Here is an 18,359-nt window from a genome sequence, read left to right as displayed (position 1 = left end):
GATTTCCATACCTGTATGGCGGAAATGACACTCTGGCTAAACCAGAACTCACTACAATTTAATAGTGATAAAACGGAAATAATGCACTGCGCAGTTGGCAGAATTACCAGAAGTCTACCCACCGATTTTTGGCCCATGGACTTGGGGGAGTCATTAGCCCCAGTGAAATCAGTGAAGAATCTCGGAGTCAGCTTTAACGACCGTCTGAGCTTAGAGACCAATGTCAACAAGCAGATGAGTAGCTGCTTCGCCTTGATGAGAGGACTGCGAAAGCTGCTACCCCTCTTACCAGCGCAGGTCAGAACCACCATAGTTAGGAGCACCATTCTCAGCCGCCTGGACTACTGTAATGCTCTGCTTCTGGAATCCCCGACCTATTTGATCTCCAGATTGCAAAGCATCCAGGCGGCAGCACGAAGCTGGCACTCTCCCGAGAGCGAAGATCCTCTACCACCCTCGCTCTAGCCGATCTTCACTGGCTACCTGTACATCAAAGGATCTGCTTTAAATCCCTCTGCATTGTCTTTAGGGCAGTACACGGAATGGGCCCCCGACCACTTCAAAAGAAATTCAAATGGTATATACCCACACGGTCCCTCCGTTCCTCATCTTCCAACCTGATAAGCATACCCAGAATCAGGAAAGCCACTTATGGTGGCAGAGCTTTCAGCTTAGCCGCAGCCCATCTGTGGAACAAATTGCCTATCGACATCAGGAAAACAGATGAACTGATGGCTTTCCGTAAAAAGGTGAAAACATGGCTTTTCCCCAAAGTCTAATTTCACCAGAACTTTATACTCCCCCTCCTCCGTTGCACAGTACTTTCAGCAATATGTACACAGCGCCAGGATGCCCGTAGGGTTACAGTAGCGCTCTACAAATGCTATAAATAAAATAAATAAAATAAAAGATACCGGGGATGACATAAGTAGAAATATGCTACAGGTGTATATCTGGCATATCAGACAAACCCAGCAGTAACGTTCAGAGGAGTTCATCCGCAGTCTGAGGAGTCACTTTAGGCGGCACAGCAGGATCCAGTCTAGAAGGCCAGGTTGGGGAGGAGCTGTTGTCACTCGAGGACCTGGCCCGTTCTTCCTCCAGGTCCGAGTTGTAAAATATATCACGCATCACCCCAGTCATCTGCACCTCACTTGTATTACCTGCTCTAGATTCGGTGCTGTTCTGGGTGTCTGGGTTTGCACCTCCTGGCATCACGTTCTACGTCGGTGACCCCCTTCCCATCATCGTCACCCCAGATTGGGATGGGTTAAGGGATGTAAACCCTGAGGTCTCAATCCAGTACCAGATCTCCTTGGGGTCTGTGAAAAAGTACGTTTTCCTCTCTAAAATAGCATGAAGTCACTCAGGAAACAGAAGAGAGTACCTTATATCCAGATCACGGAGCTTGCGTTTGACCGCTAGATAAGAACTATGCTGGTGTTGCACTGCCAACATGTAATCTGGTAAAAACATGACACCACTAGGTTGGTAAGTTTACAAACCTCTTTGAGGTCTCGGTAATGCAGTAGGCGGAATACTAATGATTTTGGGTTAGCTCCAGGAGAGTTTTATTTTTTCGGGTACACGGTGCACTCGTTTAACGGAAAAGAATGGCTACAGAGCAGCATGGGAGATTATGTCACGTATCCATTGCTCTACATAGGCGATTGCATCTTGTCCCTATACGTTTTCGGGGAGGCCCACCACACAAATATTATTTCTCCTGGAGTGCCCCCTGCGTCTTCTGCCCTGTCTTTTAGGACTCTGTTCCAGTTGTGGAGCGCATGCAGGTGTGCCTCCGTTTCTTGAGCTTTTGACTGGAGCGTGGCAAGTGTCTGGTCAGCAGTGCAAACTTTATCTGCAAACTTATGGTAATCCGCATGTAATAGAAGGAGGTCTGCCACTACAGTGTCTATTTTGCATACCAAGGAGACCCGAGATTTTTCTATAGCTGCCAGGACAATATCCAATTTGTCGTTGGTGGACTGAATGTCTCCAGTATGGTTAGAAATATCCGCCGAATCAGCTGGTGGGCCAGACGTGGTGGATGGGTGCAGAGGTTTTCATTGGGTTCCAAAGAATAGTCGGCCCTTGGTGGTTCAAGTGTTAAGACGTCAAGGGAAATGAACCAAATCTCCAGGACAGATGGGCCTGCTTGCACGTGTCAGCAACTATGGCATGACCCAGCAGCACAAGCAGCCCAGTTAAAGTAGCAGTGAATGCAGTTGCTGATACTCCAAGCTTGAGTCACCTGTCAGTGGAGCAGGGAGGATAACAAGAGTGTATCACGAAGGACTCCGAAGGCGTCTGTGTCAGGCGGGACAGTAGTGTGGTCAACCGGGTGGGTAAATGAGACCTTTTCTTGTTTTGGTGCCAATGGCTCTTGTGCAGCGTATAGACCCTGTGCCAAGGTTGGGAAAATTCAGACTATGTGTAAAAGAGCTGTCCTAGGCTTGGTACACAACAGGCTAGGACTCTTAATATTAAAATGATGTGTACACATGTTTAAGCTGTCTGCCCCAGAAATGGTGCATTATGTATAATGTTGTTTCTTTCTACAGCTTATGTTATGTTATGTTATGTTAGGAGACATTTATAAAGCGCACGCACACCCGAAGGTTTCATGGCGCTAATTGTCTCAAGAGGACGCGGCAGATGGACTAATTGTATGAAAGTACAAACAGCTGTGTTTCCAGAGCCTTTCTGAAGCTCAGTAGATTTTCCTGCACTCGGATGTCCAGAGGTAGCGAGTTCCAGAGGCCAGGTGCGAGGTACGAGGTACGAGGTACGAGAACCTATGCCCTCCCTGGCGTTTCCTTTTAATAGTCGGAGTAGCTAGTAGCATGAGGTTACCAGACCGTAGAGAGCGGCGTGGTATGTATTTCACGATCAGGTTGCTAAGAAATTTAGGGCTTTTACAATGCAGGGCTTTAAAGAGGAGGCAGCCGGTCTTAAAAGCTGCCCGTTGTGCAATAGGGAGCCAATGTAGTTTAGCCAAAAGGGGGCTGGCAGAGTGCCATTTGGGTTGCTTAAGTATTAGTCTGGCAGCCTGGTTCTGTACCATTGGGAGACGTTTGAGCAGGAACAAGGGCAGGTCGAAGTAGATGGAGTTGCTGAAATCGAGACGCGATAGTACAAGGGCAATCACTGCCTGAGTGAGAGCCGAAGGGGTAAGTAGGTGAGCAATTTTTTTGAGTTTCCTCAACTGAAAAACACATGAGGAAACTACAGACCCCACTTGTCCCCTGAGTGAGAGGTCGGCATTCAAAGTCACTCCAAGGCTTTTTACAGAAGAAGAGGGGGAGGGAGGAGGGCTAAGGTTAACAGGCCAAAAATGGGGGCCCCACATGGTTGTGCTGGTGCCTGGCAAGATTAGCTCCCTCTTGCCAGGATTAAGTTTGAGATGGGTGAGATTCATCCAGCGCTGAATGTGTAGCATGGTGTCTTGAAATTCAGGGGCTGAGTTTGGCCCATCTAGTGTAAAAATAAGTTGAAGGTCATCTGCGTAATTAAAATTTGTGACCTTCATATTTTTTAAGGAACTGATGAGGGGTCTAAGATAAAGATTAAATAGTAGAGGGGAGAGTGAAGAACCCTGGGAGACTCCGCATGAGGAGACCATCCTGGGGGCGTTGAAAGTGCCTAGTCGGACTGCCTGCGTTCTGTCTTGAAGAAAAGATTTGACCCAGTTGTAGGCGGAGCCTTGTATACCTGCTTGTTCGACACGGGATAATAAGATGTGATGATTCACCGTGTCGAACGCGGCCGACAAATCGAGGAGGATGAGGGCCTGATGATTACCTTTGTCCGCGTTAGCTCGCAGGGTGTCTAGTACTGCGCGAATGACCGTCTCAGTGGAATGTGCAGGACGGAACCCGGCTTGATTGGGTTCCAAGTAGTCAGTTTGTTCGATGAAATTCGAAAGAGACTTGGTAACGTGGGCCTCGAGGATCTTTGCCAAGAAGGGAAGCAAAGAAATAGGGCGATAATTGGAGTGATTCAGGGGGTCAGCCCCGGGTTTTTTTTAATAGTGGGACCACTATCGCATTCTTAAAGGCAGAGGGAACCTTACCCTGGGTAAGGGATTCATTTAAAAGAGGGAGTACAACATGGGGAAGGACGGATAAGACCTCTTTCAGAATATGAGGGGGACAACAGTCGTTAGGTGACCCAGATTTAACTCGGACCAGTAGTTCTGAAAAGAGCTGGGGGCATAAGACTGGGAAATGGTCGAAGGTAGCAGGATTAGTCGTGACCAGATCAGTGGGGTCTGTGCAACATATAACGGGGATACTGGCCTTAATCGTGGAGATCTTGTCCAGAAAAAAAGAGTTCAGAGAGCTGCAAAACTCCTGAGTGGGAGGCTGAACAGGGTGAATTCTGTCAGAATTACATAAATCATTGACAATGGAGAAGATCTCTTTCGATTTGTTTTGGGCGTTAAGGATTCTAGCTGAAAAGTATGCGGCTTTGGCTTCGCGTATATTCTTTTTATAGTCGTTGCGAGCAGAGGAGAACAGAAGTTTATCCTCCAAAGTGTAACGTGATCTCCATTTTCTTTCTTTTTGTTTTAGCTCAAGCTTCTGTTTTTTGAGCTCCGTGGAGAACCATTTATGAGCGTCAGAGTGGCGGGAACGAGTAAATTTCATGAGGGGGGCATGAGAATCGCAGGCTTTGAGTAGCCAGTCGGAAATAGCAGTATTCATGACATCAACATCTGAGTTGAAGGGGGGACTGGACCTGGCTAGGGCGTCGAGAAAGGCGTGTTTATCCAAAGAGCTCCATTTCCTTGCGGTGCCACCGCCTTTAGAGGCAATCTTCGGATTGATGATCACAGTGAGCGTGAAATCAATGAGGTAGTGATCGGACCAGATGCAGGGTGAGACAGAGAGCGCTGAAAGGGTAAGATTTGAGGACCATATTTGGTCCAAGATGTGTCCTTTGGCATGGGTAGGTGAGGAAAGGTTATGAATAAAGTTTAAACTGGCTAGCAGTTCTGACAGTTCTGCAGCATGAGGCCTGCCTCGAGCGTCATTGAACCAATAGTTCAGATCGCCTATTAGCATAATACTGGCATAGTTGGTAAATAAATTGGCCATTTGTTCACTAGGAGCTACGGGGAAGTTGGGCATGGCAAGAGGGGGTCAATATAATAACACCAGGACGAAGGAGCCGGTAGTGGTCTCTAACTTAATCACTAAATTCTCCACCTCGGGGAGGATCAAAGAGCTAAGGGCGGTAAAACGTGATTCTTATGAATGATAGCGGCCACTCCGCCACCGTTTTTGCCCTGTGGTCTATTATCGGCAAGAATGTAATATTCCGAGGGGAGGGCAGCTAGGATGTCACGTGCGGAGTCCTGGGTAAGCCAGGTCTCCGTGAGCAGGAGAATATCCGGTTTCTCGGAGCTAATTAGCAGAAAGATGTCCGTTTGGTGTTTAACCAAAGAACGAGTATTGAGGTAGAGTATACGTAGCGTGGTAGGTGTTGTGGCTGCGAAGGAGCCAGTGATGAGGGATTGGGGGCTGCGAGCAGGGGGAGTGCCATGATCCAGGGAGGGAGCGTAGATATTGTGTTCCCTGAGGCGGTTTAGAGTGGATTGGTTAAGGGGAGAGCAGCGATTGGCTAGCGAACGCAGATAATGCGAGGGGTACATGATGATTTTGCCAGCGTCTGTGGCCCCGGGACCCGGCTGGGCGCGGACGGGCTTGCCTTAGGCGCGCCGCCGGCGCGCCCACTGCGCGCGTCCGCTGCGCTCCCGCGCTGCCACGAGCATTTAAATCAGAGCCCCACCCACTTTCTCCTCCTCCTAGCAGCCAATTGGATAGGGCCGGGGGAGGGGAGTGTCAGGGGGAGATGAGCGAATGAAATTGGCAAGACGCCTTTAGCGTTAGGAAGCGGCGATTCAAGGAAGCTTTCTGGTAAGTTTCAAACGATTTTAAGAACAATTTTAAAAACACAGTGCAAATCCCAACTAAATACAGGCAGCAATCCGCGCGTGAGCAAGATGACAATTCCCCGCTCCCGCGCTGCCACGACTATTTAAATCAGAGCCCCACCCACTTTCTCCTCCTCCTAGCAGCCAATTGGATAGGGCCGGGGGAGGGGAGTGTCAGGGGGAGATGAACGAATGAAATTGGCAAGACGCCTTTAGCGTTAGGAAGCGGCGATTCAAGGAAGCTTTCTGGTAAGTTTCAAACGATTTTAAGAACAATTTTAAAAACACAGTGCAAATCCCAACTAAATACAGGCAGCAATCCGCGCGTGAGCAAGATGACAATTCCCCGCTCCCGCGCTGCCACGAGCATTTAAATCAGAGCCCCACCCACTTTCTCCTCCTCCTAGCAGCCAATTGGATAGGGCCGGGGGAGGGGAGTGTCAGGGGGAGATGAACGAATGAAATTGGCAAGACGCCTTTAGCGTTAGGAAGCGGCGATTCAAGGAAGCTTTCTGGTAAGTTTCAAACGATTTTAAGAACAATTTTAAAAACACAGTGCAAATCCCAACTAAATACAGGCAGCAATCCACGCGTGAGCTATCTCAGAAAGCCTTCTGCCACTATACTCCTAATAAGCTGCATGAAAAATTGACCTTAACTTCCTCTTAAATCCTCTTTCTTTTTTCAGAGTGAGCCTCTTCCTACCTTCCGTCCTCTACATGCCTTCTACTTCTGAGTATAGCTCATACCTCATTTCTTAGATTACAACTTCTCCTTCTTTAAAATTCTATACCTGTAACCTAACATTACCTTAACCCCTCCAGGCTATCTAGCTCACCAATCATTAACCTGAAACCACATAGCCCCACTAATTATCACATCCAACTGGTAAGAATATAAACTATCACAGAGTAACTGGAGTAAATGTATGCACATGACTCATCACATTAACCACTGAATTAACATCTATTTTTGTGTTCCGGAGTAGCGTGCCACTGGCCATAAAGCAAATCAATGCCTCATCAGGGTTACTAGGCTCTATATAAATACAATTACAATATATCCCTGAGGAAAACTATGAGGGTGCAGTTATTATTTCACCTGATGTTTAAAGGGTGCAATAAAAGACACACCATGCATAATACTTAACTAGGGATTTCAGAGAAGTTTTGATTTTCCAATGAGGTCCTAGTCATAGCCACAGGCTTTATAAAAAACCAGAAATAATATCAACTCTTTGAAGCCACCCCTACCACCTTTTAAACTCCTAGACCTCAGAAAATCTGAACAGATATACACCGCACCTCAGACAGGGTCTCTTGATGGTAAAGTCTGTTTAATGCAAATCCATTCAGCATTTTTTGTGGAGACCAAAATGTACAGTATGAATTAAAATAGAAATCTCTTTTTTTGTAACCTTCCACCCATAAACTTCTTCCTCACACACATGGATCAGCATTAAAGTTGGCTTACAGAAACTTGCCAAAATGCACTAGTTATGTGCCACATTGCATGTTGACTGTTCAAACAGTGCCATAGTTATTTGCATACAAAGTCGGAGTTGGTGACTAAACCATATGAATCTGTTTCAGTTATCTACAATTGTGTGATATTTTTGTATACAAAGTTTAGGATAAGATATTTTTCAGATGATACTCTGACAACAATATTCTGGTATAACATATATGTGGTTAATCTAAGCACATGCACATTATCGTATGATGTGATATGCTCCTCTTACCTTAGTAAGCCTGCCTTGTCTTACAGGTAAAAGTGTAGGCTTGAATTAAAATCTAACTTGTATTACTTTTTAGCTGCTGGATGGCCAAGATGTGAAGCATTTGAACATTCAGTGGCTCAGGGCCCAGATGGGCATTGTCTCCCAGGAACCTATATTGTTTGATTGTAGTATTTCCGAGAATATTGCATATGGAGACAACAGTAGAGAGGTATCTTTTGAAGAGATACAGGAAGCAGCTAAGGAGGCCAATATACATAGCTTCATCGAATCTCTTCCAAATGTAAGTGCATTTTCAATTTTAAAATTTCTCCTTTATCAAGATAAAAAAATAAGAACGTGTCTAATGGATAGCAAAGCTTTAACCTGGTTTCAGAAAAAGGGGGAAGGGGGAGAAAAATGTTTATTTCCTATGCTCATGGTGTGACGGACCAGGCTTTATATGCAGACTTGTGCGAGGGAAGTGGGAAATGCATGTGAATCAGAACTGTTGTTATCTTAGAAAGGAATACAAAACAAAGGTGAAGGTTTTACAGTTTGTTGTGTAACAGATTCTCTCATTCTTGCGAGAACTGCCTCTTTTCAGTGTTTAGAAAGAACATCGAAAACAGAAATATCATAGGCCAAAATATTGTGTCAAGAATATCAAGGACAAAATGGTTGTGAAGTTAAGATTCTATAGGTAAGCAAAGTTTTACTATATAGAACTCCACATATATGTACCTTGACAATGTATATATCTTCAAAGTACGTAGATGTGGAGCTAAGAATAGTAAATCTGTACACGCCTGTGAGTACTAGATCAGGATTGGACTGCGAGGAGTTCCTGCGGGACTTCTCCCTGCCGATGCTGGTGGACGAAGCGACGGAGGCTTTGGACGCAGAACTTATGGTAGAGGAGCTGGAATCTGCTCACAGAACCCTTCAATCTGGGAAAGCCGCACAATCCAATGGGTTGCTGTTGAGTTATTAAAGGGCATGTCAGGCAAGATAGCGGCACCAATGCTGGCAACGTTCCGAGCAGCAAAGGAGGCCTGCTGTTTGCCCGAAGATTAACGTATAGCCACAATAGTGGTGAACATAAAGCTGGCAAGCCCTCGGAGGAGTGCACATCCTATAGTCCAATCTCTCTCCTAAATGTGGAGGCGAGGTAATTGGCCATTATCTCGGTCCTTCCCTCCATTATTCATGTTGATCAATCTGCTTTTATGCCACAAAGGAGCACTCAGCTCAATCTCCAACATTTATATGGGGTTCTACACATGATGGGTTCACTGCAGGACCATTAAATGCGTTAGGTGCCACAATGGCGTTTGATAGTTTAGAATGGCTCTATCTGTTTGCTACCCTGGCCAGACTGGGATTTGACCCACAATTTTGTGAATGGGTGAGGCTGCCCTATCAGGCCCATTCGGCTAGAGTGAGGGTTATTGGAGTGCAGTCAAGGATCTTCCCCCTACAGAGAGGCACCAGGCAGGGATGCCCATTATCCCCCCTGATATTTGCCCTAGCGCTGGAGCCGCTAGCGTGTTAGATCCGACTTGATCCGCTGATATGGGGTATTCCGTCACTGGGCATCTGGGAGGAACGTATATCCCTCAGTCATTAGGGCTGCAAAATAAACTGGGCCAAATCAGTGGTGTTTTCCCTATCTGGGTCCCCGCAACCCCCTTCATCCCCCCCCCGCCCGGCACTCCCCTCCCCGAGGCTTCCAGTTGGATGCATAGTCCCAATCAAATTTGAGGTATTTAAGTACCTCTGAATATGGGTGACCCAAGATCAGCGACTGTTCCTGCAGCGAAACCTCACCCCACAACTTGACTGACTCAGCACAGATGTGGCACACTGGTGCGCACCCTTCTGAATCTCTACTGGGTAGGGCGGCATTATATAAGATGATGGCCCTACTGCCCTTTCTGTATGCTATTCAAAATACACCTTATCTTGGTACACCGACCTTTTTCAAACAAATTGATCACGAACTAAGGATTTTATTATGGCAGGGGGCATGCCACGTATTGCGTGGGGGAAGCTACAACAGGGGGTTTATGACGGGGGCCTAGTAATTCCAGACATTAAAAAGTACTACTGGGCCTCCCAACTCATAGTAATCAATGATTGGCTTTTTTCGGATTGGGGAGAACCGTCCTTTAGGGTCGATAGGGCGGCGATGCACGCAAGTAACTACGAAACTGTCCTCTATGAGTGTCGGTGGAGGGTGGGCTTACCACTACACACGTTGACAGTTGTAAAATGCTGGATTGAGGCAGATCGCTATTTGGGATGGCAGACTACGCTGACCGAAAGTGGGTGGCCTAGTGCTAAAATTACTAGGACTGCAATCTGCACTGCTGTTGGATTCTTTAACTCACTTAATTCAATTTTCAACGTTATTTACAAAAATCATATACATTCTTTCAATGTGCATTTCCAATTTTATACAGAAATGTAAATCAACAAATATGTATTCAGTTATACATGAATGTTATTCGAAAATTAGTAAACAGAATAGCATCTTTAAACACCCAATGCATTTCGGGACTGTTTTAGTCCCTTCGTCAGGGGTAAGCTGTGGAAAAAAGGAAACATTTCAGAATCTGCGTTTTGCAAGATCAATAAGTCACAGTTGAGCTCATGGTGATAATGTGCTCCCCTCACCAAAGTGACCAATCTGAGGTATACGATACCTTAGTAGATTGATGCTGGTTACTGAGGTTCACAGGTTCAATCACTGAGGAAACAACATTAAAGTAAGATCAAAAAAACGAATCCCTCATGTTATGCTCTGTTCTATCTGAATGCATTTAAAGTCTCTCTTCGTACCTGGTCTGTGTGTGTATTGCTTCGTGTTCGTATTTCGATAGTAAACAGGATTTATAAAAGCGAGTGGAAACTAAATATAAACGGTCTGTTTGAGATGAGAGAAAGGTCAACAATGTTAACTTAACGGTAGAATCATGGCTCACCTTATTCTGAAATATACGCGTGGTGGCGAAGCCAAGTGACGTGTAAAAACTGATTACGGCCGGAAACCGTTAGTGATCTAAAAATGAGAAGTAGAAAATTGCAGCGAATTACCTAAGGTCCAAAATAGTACTCAAAAGAATGAATAAAGAAGTTAAGGTGATGGTTAAGGCAAGCTTACCGAACGGGAGTTCGAGTTGACGGCGTGTGTCCCCGACAATCGCTGTCGACCGGGAATGCACTTCCTGGTTTTTACTTGCGCTTAGCGACGTGTTCAGTGAACACTAAAAGTGGACTAAAGAACTTGCCGGCTCAGGAAACAAGCTATGGTAAAAATTCTCTGCGTTATGCGTGTTAACGTGTTCAGTGAACACAAAAAATAGACTGTAGTGGATTGATTGTAATGCTAGCGCGAGGATGCGAGCTACTGCTGAAATAAAAAAGTGACAAAATATAACGTGTGAACGTATAAATGCGGAGTTGTCGAATGTGTCATACCGTACTCACATAATCAGAAGAATATTATCGGTGAATAAACTAGACCTGACGTTTAATCATGGTGCGTGTTATTTTTGTTCTGCGTTATTAGAAATAGTGTGCCTATTGGGACAATGTTGAATGTATCTAATGCAGACTAAAACTGGATCAAATCATATATCTGGATTTTACAGATCTGGTACATCCTGAATTAGGAATCATTATTACAGTTCAATGAAATATTATACAATCGATTAAGAAATACAAAATACATTTTGCAGTTCTAAACTCTCTAGTTGTTTAATATCTGTAAAACTGAATGTGTGGGTGTGGTACTAGTGTGGATTTAAATAGATTTGGATGGTTGGTAAGTTAAAAATGGGTAAGGGTCCCAATGTGGATAGATGAATGCTTCAAATGTTCTTGTTTATTAAAGAAAGCAAGCCATCTCGAGTTTGCCGTTGAGTCCATTTGGGGTTAAAGTTTTTAATCTTTTAATCCAGAATACTTCTCTTTGTAGTAAATACTTTGAGTTGTCACGATCTGGAAGTTTTGGTACTTCTTCGATGATTTGAAATTTGAGTTGGGCGATTTGGTGACGTGCTTCCTCCCAGTGTGTAGCGATGCTTGAAGTAGTACTTTTAGTACGTATTTTACTTTTATGTTCCGTTAATCGAGTTTTCATTTTTCTCTCAGTTTTGCCGACATACAACAGTCCGCAGGGACACTTGATAGTGTAGATGACATTTTCAGAGTTGCATGTTGTGCTGCTCTGTTTTTTAATTTTTTGGCCTGTAGATGGGTGCAACAAGGTGTCTCCTGTGATTGCGTTATTACAATGGATACAGTTCCAACATTTTTGTGTACCATTTTTATTGACAGATTCCGAAGTTGTAGATAGTTTCTTTCTTTTAGATAACATTTCTTTTAAATTTTGTGCTCTTGTATAGGCGAAAAGTGGTTTGTCCTTGAATAAACCTTTGAAATCTGTTTCTAGTTGTAGTAAATCCCAGCGTTTCTGTATGATCTTTTTAATCCTCGTTGATGCAGTAGAGTATTTAGATACAAAAACTGTGCGTGTGCTTGATTTTTTGGGGGACTTCTGAAGTAACTCGTCACGAGGTCGATTTTTGACTTTGTTGAGTTGCTCTCTATGTAAATTCTCAGGATACCCTCTATCTATGTAGTTCTTAATTTGCTGTTGCCATGTTGTTTCACAAGCCGTATTAGTTGAAGAAATTCGTTTGGTTCTTAAAAATTGAGAGACTGGTAAATTCCGGATAAGGGAAGAAGGATGGAAACTGCTGAATAATAAGGCGTTATTTTTATCAGTCGTTTTTTTCTACACACTAGTGTGTATTTCACCCTGTTCAATGTCTATCCAGACGTCTAGAAATGAGATTGCCTTGCGACTGATGGTGTGAGTGAATTGTATTCTGGAGTCTATCAGATTCAGTGTCCGTATGTTGTTAATTAATGCTGGTTCTGATTGGTTCCAAATGAGGAAGATGTCATCGATAAATCGTTTGAAGAATATTAGGCCTTCTTTCCATGTGGGGTCTTTGAGGATGTAATCATTTTCAAACTTTGCCATGTACGTGTTGGCGTATACTGGTGCTCCCGGAAAGCCCATGGATGTACCGTTCAATTGTATATAGAACTGTTCGTCCCAACAAAAGTAGCTGCAAACAGAACTCAAGTAGTTGTAAGATGAAGTATTTTGGTATGTGTACATTTTCTTGTTGGAGTAGAGCCCATTCGACTGCTTCAATTCCATTAGCGTGTGGTATAGACGTGTACAATGCTACCACATCTATGGTACATAAGATCCAATTTTCTGTATTGTGATTTTTGAGCATCTCTATGTTTTTCAAAAAGTCTGTCGTGTCTTCAATGTGGGTTTCCCATTTTTGGACAAATGACTGTAAAAAGGTGTCGATGTACCGACCAGGTTTTTCAAATATTGAATCACATCCAGAGACAATGGGTCTGAATGGAGGGTCAGTGAGACTTTTGTGGATCTTGGGTAATAGATAAATCTTTGGTCTCCGAGGAAAATCAGAACTAAGATATTTTTTAGTAGATGAGTCAATCCAGTTTAAATCTTCTGCTTGTTCTAAAATAGAATTAAGATTTTTAGAAATCTCCATGGTTGGATCTTTGCTCAGTTTTCCATAGATTGCTTCATTAGTGATGTGTTCCAAAGCTTTCCTTTCATAATGTTCCGTATCCATAATTACTAATCCTCCGCCCTTGTCTGCTTTTGAAATTGTGATTGTTGAATTTCTTGCCAGTTTTGTTAAGGCACTTTTTTCAGCTCTACTCAGATTTTTTATTTTTTTTTTATTTCAGCAGTAGCTTGCATCCTCGCGCTAGCATTACAATCAATCCACTACCGTCTATTTTTTGTGTTCACCGAACACGTTAACACGCATAACGCAGAGAATTTTTACCATAGCTTGTTTCCTGAGCCGGCAAGTTCTTTAGTCCACTTTTAGTGTTCACTGAACACGTCGCTAAGTGCACGTAAAAACCAGGAAGTGCATTCCCGGTCGACAGCGATTGTCGGACACACACGCCGTCAACTCGAACTCCCGTTCGGTAAGCTTGCCTTAACCATCACCTTAACTTCTTTATTCATTCTTTTGAGTACTATTTTGGACCTTAGGTAATTCGCTGCAATTTTCTACTTCTCATTTTTAGATCACTAACGGTTTCCGGCCGTAATCAGTTTGTACACGTCACTTGGCTTCGCCACCACGCGTATATTTCAGAATAAGGTGAGCCATGATTTCACCGTTAAGTTAACATTGTTGACCTTTCTCTCATCTCAAACAGACCGTTTATATTTAGTTTCCACTCGCTTTTATAGATCCTGTTTACTATCGAAATACGAACACGAAGCAATACACACACAGACCAGGTACGAAGAGAGACTTTAAATGCATTCAGATAGAACAGAGCATAACATGAGGGATTAGTTTTTTTGATCTTACTTTAATGTTGTTTCCTCAGTGATTGAACCTGTGAACCTCAGTAACCAGCATCAATCTACTAAGGTATTGTATACCTCAGATTGGTCACTTTGGTGAGGGGAGCACATTATCACCATGAGCTCAACTGTGACTTATTGATCTTGCAAAACGCAGATTCTGACATTTTTTCTTTTTTCCACAGCTTACCCCTGACGAAGGGACTAAAACAGTCCCGAAATGCATTGGGTGTTTAAAGATGCTATTCTTTTTACTAATTTTCGAATAACATTCATGTATAACTGAATACATATTTGTTGATTTACATTTCTGTATAAAATTGGAAATGCACATTGAAAGAATGTATATGATTTTTGTAAATAACGTTGAAAATTTAATTAAATGATTGAAAGAATCCAACAGCAGTGCAGATTGCAGTCCTAGTAATTTTAGCACTAGGCCACCCACTTTCATTCACTTCTCAAGCCCCGCAAGCATATTGCAATGCTGCACGCATATCGATAAAATTTATTTAGATTTAAAACAAGTGCGCTCACCACCCATTCTTACGTAAACTACGCTGACCGCCATGACCCCCGTGTGACACAGCGACAGGCTGAGCGAGGTATCTGGCCTACCAGGGATTTCGCAGTGGGCAAAGATAGGAATAGAGCACCTTGGGGATGTTTGGAGGGGGGGAGCATTGCTGAACTTTGAAACACTTACCCAATAATATGATTTGTCACCCACCCAGAGACTTCACTAATACCAACTAGGACATGTCCTCCGAGTTCATATTCAAGAAGGGGCAGGCCTGCCGGATGCCTCCCCCTTGTAGGACCTCCTATTTGCAGATCTGATTCCACACAGGGGCATATCAGTGATTTATCAGAGGGCAATGAATAATTCCTCTGACCCCCTGGGCCCCTTGAGAAGAGCCTGGATGGACGAAACTGAAAATATTGAAGACGAAGATTGGGTGGAGGCCCTACAAGGGCCCTGAGACTTGACCATCCGAGCGTGATTTCATCTGATACAGCTAAAAATACTACTCCGGGTTTATTACTCACTTCTATGTAAGCTAGGGGCGGCCACGTCTTCGTTATGCGCAAGAGAGTGTGCACAAGAGGGCTCCTTTTATCATATCTTGTGGGAATGTCCTGCAATTCAGCCTTACTGGCAGGGAGTGACGAAGGTGATGTTTGAGGGGCTGATGGCAAGAGTGCTGCTGGATGCTAAGTGGTTGCTATTAATGATACAGGGAGAGGAGGACTGGCTTAAACATAACAGACTTTGGCTGTCATTGGCAGCGGGTATGGTGAAGCGCAATATGGCGAGGCGGTGGGGGGGACCTCTCCCCCCGTCAGTGTCAGACTGGAAGGCTGACCTAGACTGGTGCCAGTGGGCAGAGGAAGTGATATACCACAGTAGAGGCAGCCCCAAAAAGTGGGAGAAGAAATGGGGCACCTGGCAGAACTATCAGTGTGCGTCTCAGGAAATGTGAATGTGCTGGGCACAGATAAACCTGGCCCGGGTTAGGCGGAGAGATGGCGTACAAACTGTTACCGTAATAAGCACCAATGCATAATCATTTTGTACCCACGAGATGGGTTGGAGCCTTCCCATTGTGTATCACTCAAACTGTGCTGTACCTGTATACCCGCAAAGTACTTTCCGTATATGTACTGTATGAATAGCTGATTTAAAAATAAAAGATTGTTAAAAAACAAAAAATGTGTAAATCTATGTATGTATGTATGCACTTACCTTCTTGATATTTTGGCCCTCAATCATTTTGACATGATATTATGTCCACACAATAGTTTTGTTTCCAATATTCTTTCAGGGATCCCCTCTTTTCTTTCATATACATCTTCTAGCTAAGTCAGTTTCTTACTTGACCGCACCAAAAATGTTTAAGGCCTTTCTAGCAGTAGGAAACCACTTTACACATTCTGCAAATTTAATGTGCTACCATGTACAAGACTAAACATTTTATTTAATTTATTTTGAGCTATTAGGCTAAAATGCCTACTCTGTATAGTGGTTCTCATGGGAGTGTAAAATACTCAATAATATGTAGGCACAGTGGCAAAATAAAGCTGAAATAGGATGCAGAAGGAGAAACTTTATTCAGAACACAATAAGAAGACCAAATACTGTTTTGCAAAAAAATAATGTCTGTATTGAAAACATGCAGACTGTGCTCGGTGTTCCATGTGAAATAGAACCAACATAACAAGAGTGACACATTTTAACATAACATATGGTTTCTTATTATACCCAGTCCAGGACACAGTCCAGGATGCAGGGTAAGCATGCAAATGCACCTCTGAACTCACTGCACAATAGCTTTCACACTGACTCCATTTCAGTGTAACGTGCTATTTTTTAGTGATGGGAGCATAAGAACTAAAATGTGTTATATAACGGGCAGTATCTTTTGCTTGACAGTGGTTGGGTGCGACTCAACTTTAGCACCCTTACCAAATGTGTGCTTTAATTGTATTGTCGCACTTACGAGAACAAACAAGCATTTGCAATGCAATCAGTCTCGCCTTTGGGACCTTATATGTATTTAGCTATGCAGCACATTAGCCTGGGTGCTGAAACATCTACTGTTCTTTAACATGAAGGGAAAGTAAGCACCAAACTGCATGACAAGCCAGGTATGGGAACACCTAGAGAGAATTATTGCCTTTCAGTGGGAAATGGTATAGTCCAAAGCTCTATTTTTAATATTAAACCAGGACCTTTGGTGGTCATATCACTGAAAATACCAGATTTGAAAAAAATAATATTGTCTACGGGTGCTCGTGGAAGACAATTTCTATGGACTGGAATCTAGAGAATGCTAAAGTGATTCTGGTATTTTACTGACCTCTGCTGGTCATTTTCTATCAAGACATTTAAATAGAGGTAGTTGAACATAAAAAAAAGTCCCTAACAGGAAGTAGACAAGTCCTAGGGCTGATCTCCAGAGCCCACAAAGTACATACACATTTAAGTATCTAATAAGTATATACAAAAGTATATACAAGAGGTCTTGAATGCTCGACCGAAAAACTGCTGGCTTGAATGCTTATTAATCTAAGCCATTGGTAATTAGTCTGGGCCGCATTCCAGTCCATGTTTTTTCCCACTGTGCCACTACAGGCAAGGACCAGAGCTATGCAAGTCAATCTTTGGCCTGCCTCAGTACAACATTCCAGTGAGAAATGCTAAAACACGTCCCCTCTATTTGGTAACATAAGCAATGAAGGAGGCAGTAGCTGGCCAGCCCAGTACCTGCCAACGGTGATGGGTAGCATAGCACGGAAGGACTCTGAAAAAGTTGGACAAAGATATTTCTTTCCATAGGAGGGACACTAGTGTCTCCTACTCTCAAAAACGTTATTACCACCCAGTGCTGCAATGCTAGATGGATAAGTCCAAACAGGCTGGAAAATGTTCTGCTTATACATATTTTTCCATCCTCCTCTTCGAAAAGGGATTGCTATCTGCTCTCCCTTTCCATCCGGTCCTTTACACCCACCGGATTAAAAACTACCATCCACCTAAACGGATTATATTTTTTCATTAAGGGGGCCTACGAGCTTCAGGGGTACAAAATAGGGGGATACAAAGATAGGCTTTACTTCAACATGGCATGTGATTCCCCAAACATCTAAACTCATCTAGGAACACTGTTAGTCAAATTGAGAACACTGCTGATATTTATGATTCTTGACAAAACCCAACATGCTACAGTATTGCATGACTGACACAAATAACTGCTTTTCTGATTAGTTCCTCAGAACCCTGTTGAAATATGTTAGGAATCACACTGCCATGCCCATACATCTTCTCTTAGCCTTCGAGGTACCTTGTAGCAAACTCCTTTTCATCATTTTGAAGGAAACATATGTAATTGTACTTATAACCTTATTCATTTGGCATTTTTAGGGCTATAATACCCGTGTGGGAGACAAAGGTACACAGCTCTCTGGAGGTCAGAAGCAGCGGATTGCAATTGCACGTGCACTTGTGCGACAACCAAAACTTCTGCTGCTGGATGAAGCCACATCTGCCTTGGATACAGAAAGTGAAATGGTAGTGAAATGTGTAGAAAACGACTTACCAAACAATTGGTTCTGTATGTATTGTATATATGCATCTGATGGATACTTTGAACTGCAGATTCCTCATCTTGTGATTATATCCCCAGGCACCAAACTAGATCTGGAAAATTCAAAGCAGTGTTGCTGTGCATCGGCAGGTTATGACA

At 43.5% G+C, this 18,359-nt stretch overlaps 1 protein-coding gene across 1 annotated transcript in view; it reads left to right on the top strand.

Moving 5' to 3' along the window:
• LOC146789359 (ATP-dependent translocase ABCB1-like) overlaps positions 1-18,359 on the top strand; it is a 502,439-nt gene that overhangs the window by 470,593 nt on the left and 13,487 nt on the right. Inside the window, exons 26-27 of the mRNA XM_085631305.1 lie at positions 7,756-7,962; positions 18,038-18,184. Of these exons, the coding sequence (XP_085487431.1) occupies positions 7,756-7,962; positions 18,038-18,184 (354 nt within the window). The remainder of the gene's footprint in view (positions 1-7,755; positions 7,963-18,037; positions 18,185-18,359) is intronic.

This window comes from Triturus cristatus, chromosome 10 (assembly GCF_964204655.1).
Source record: "Triturus cristatus chromosome 10, aTriCri1.1, whole genome shotgun sequence".
NCBI lineage: Eukaryota > Metazoa > Chordata > Amphibia > Caudata > Salamandridae > Triturus > Triturus cristatus.
The sequence above is the reverse complement of the archived record's forward strand: the minus strand, read 5'-3'. Positions and strand labels throughout refer to the sequence as shown.